Source organism: Seriola lalandi, unplaced genomic scaffold, assembly GCF_002814215.2.
Source record: "Seriola lalandi dorsalis isolate HSWRI2012SDOR001 ecotype SW California unplaced genomic scaffold, Sedor1 jcf7180002034248, whole genome shotgun sequence".
Classification (NCBI taxonomy): domain Eukaryota; kingdom Metazoa; phylum Chordata; class Actinopteri; order Carangiformes; family Carangidae; genus Seriola; species Seriola lalandi.
In genome coordinates this window covers 1-2,606 of record NW_019504824.1, presented here as the reverse complement: position 1 = coordinate 2,606, position 2,606 = coordinate 1, and the positions used below count along the sequence as shown (strand labels likewise).

At 39.8% G+C, this 2,606-nt stretch overlaps 1 protein-coding gene across 1 annotated transcript; it reads right to left on the bottom strand.

The window, feature by feature from the left end:
* Nucleotides 1-4: 4 nt before the first annotated feature.
* LOC111647027 (butyrophilin subfamily 3 member A2-like) lies at nt 5-2,600 on the bottom strand (the record flags this gene model as incomplete). Its single annotated transcript, XM_023396636.1, has 6 exons — nt 2,589-2,600; nt 1,884-1,985; nt 1,347-1,688; nt 823-1,104; nt 575-694; nt 5-363 (listed from the first exon to the last, which is right to left on the bottom strand). Coding segments are annotated over exons 2-6 (1,191 nt in total), but the record flags the coding sequence as incomplete, so codon positions are not given.
* Nucleotides 2,601-2,606: the final 6 nt, after the last annotated feature.

The window sequence follows — 2,606 nt, the reverse complement described above, 5'->3', positions numbered from 1 at the left end:
TAATCCCTTCATCTGTTGTCTGTAGTTGTTTTTCAAAGTTCTTTAGCCATTCCTCAAGTCCAGCGTTTCTCTTCCCCAGTTCTTGGTAGGCCTCTTCAGGAAGGGCCTTAGTGCCATTGTAGAACGATCGTATAAAAATGAATTGAAGGCCAGACGAATTCTTTGTAGACTCTAGCTTCGTCATGGTCTCAACTGCCTCTTCCAGCTGTGATTCCAGTTGCTTTCTTAAGTTCTCTAGTTGGTTCTTATGGTTCTTCCATATTGTCATTACCTCCACCTTGACTTTCTTTAGGTCTTCTTCCTTTTCTAACTCCTGATCAAGGTTTGTCTTGTCTTCACTGAAATCCTCCATATTTTTCATTTCTATGGTAACATGAAAAAATGGCAGTAAATACAACATTTAGTGTATGACATCATTTTACGACTTATTGATTGTTTCCTTTTAAAAACTGTAAAATTGTCTGGGTAATTCACTAGATAATAGGTTTTTGTTTTGTAATAAAACATTATACATCCCTATAACTCCAATAGCAAATTGACAATAAGAGAGAGGTAGAGTGGAATTAGGACTTACTCCTCTTATTTTGTCTCCATTTCCACACAGCAAAGAAAACTGCAAGAATAGACAAGAATCCAACAGCCACAAAAATAGTGAGATAAAGCTCAGGTCTACTGAACGCAATGAAGATGTCATCTAAAACATAGAAGAAAAAGATATTTACAGAGAATAATTAAATTTCACAGTCACTTCACCCAAATCCACAGAAATATATTTTAGGTATTGTAAATGAGAAAATCTGTTATATCAGAAATAACAAAAACCTGGAACATGAATCTGTGTCTCTCTGGTCTGGTTGATGATCTTCTGTTGGACTCTACAGGTGAATCTGTTGCTGTGTCTCTTCTCCACAGTCACTCTGCTGCTGACAGTATAGAGGTCATCAGGACCTCTGACTGTCTCTGTAGGTCCAGCAGAGAGCAGCTTTCCCTCACCGTCCAGCCACAACAGCTCAGGCTCTGGATACCAGCCTTTAGACTCACACTGTAACACCACCCCATCATTCTCAGTCCTCATCAAGCTGATGATAAGTGAGGAGACCGCACCTAATGATGAAGGGAATAAAGACGTAGTCTAGATTAAAACACATGGACCAGTTTGTATAATCCAGGCAGAATTAACAGCTGCCACTGACCAGCCATTTAAACTGGGGCAATGTTCTGATTTGTTGAATTGGGAAAAGGAATAAATGAATAAAAGGGAATAAAAAAATGTTGAATGTGGTTCCACAGATCAACTGTCACTTTGAGGTTCTGCCTTGTGAAGTCGGTGTCATGTCTCCACTCACCAACAACAAGCTTTACACTAGACTCTCTGTTCAGAGTTGGAACGAAGCATCTGTACGTTCCCTCATCAGACAGTTTCACTCTGGACAGTTTCAGTGAAACGTCTCCGAGCTTCAGTTTGTTGACGGACACTGACGTTCTCCCCACGTAGGACGGGTGTTTTTTATTCTCCAGTTCCACACCGTCACGCCACACATGCACAAATCTGGGACTCAGGTCAGGTCTCGTCCACTCCACTGTCATGCTTGAAGCGTCCTCGGCAGGTTCCAGGTGGCATGGCAACACGACGTCATCACCAACAGCTGCCACTATTGGCTGAGATGGACCAATCACCTGAGACTCACCTGGAAAGAAATGTTAGAGTGCAAGCGGTCTGCATTTGAGACCGTCAAAAACATGTGCATGATGAATCACGTTCAGAAGACCACGCACACGTCCTACATCTTTTAAGGTCACTTTATGTCTCTGTGTCATTTTGCATCACTTTGTAGTCGTTGTGACTCTTGAATGTCTCACACCCAGCAGCATTAAGGAGTTACCTTCGCAGCGACGTGTTAGGAGAACCAAGACGAGGGTGTGATGGAAAACCAAAGCGCCGATGGCACCGAGTCCTTTCAGGTGAAGCATCTTGGAGTTTTGAACTTAAGGGAAAATGTTGATCCCCAGAAAGGACAAATACAATTTAATTGAGTTTATGCAAAAAATAATTAATTAAATATACTGTAAATCAGATTCTAAGTGATTTGTCGAACATCTGTTATCCAGTTCAGTTTAATGCAAAACAATAAGTGGTGAAATTACCATTTTTCATTTTTTTTATTTATTGTAACTATGGAAACACAAACAATAAGAAACAGTTGCCGATGAAACTTTCGTATCTTATAAAACAGCACGTACAGTCACATGTGAAACACCTGTCACCTGTCTAACTTTGCTCATGTGAGTTAACATCCTGTGTTTTCTTTGTTGAGCTATTTTTGACTGACATTATTTCTGGAAACAAAGAAGCTTAAAGTTTTACCACCTTCCATCTTTAGGACTAAGACTCCCTTGGTGTTTAGTCACATATGTTTACTCATGTATGTGGAGGGCAGAGATGTCACTTCAACAGAATACATTTAAAATGAGTTGTAAATCTGCCACTTTCGTTTCTGTTACTTTATTTGTAAAACACTGTTTCAGTAAATTAGAAGTAAATAATAATAATAATTATAATAATACATTTAAAGACAGTTTCAGCCTACCTGTCGGGTGGTTCAGTC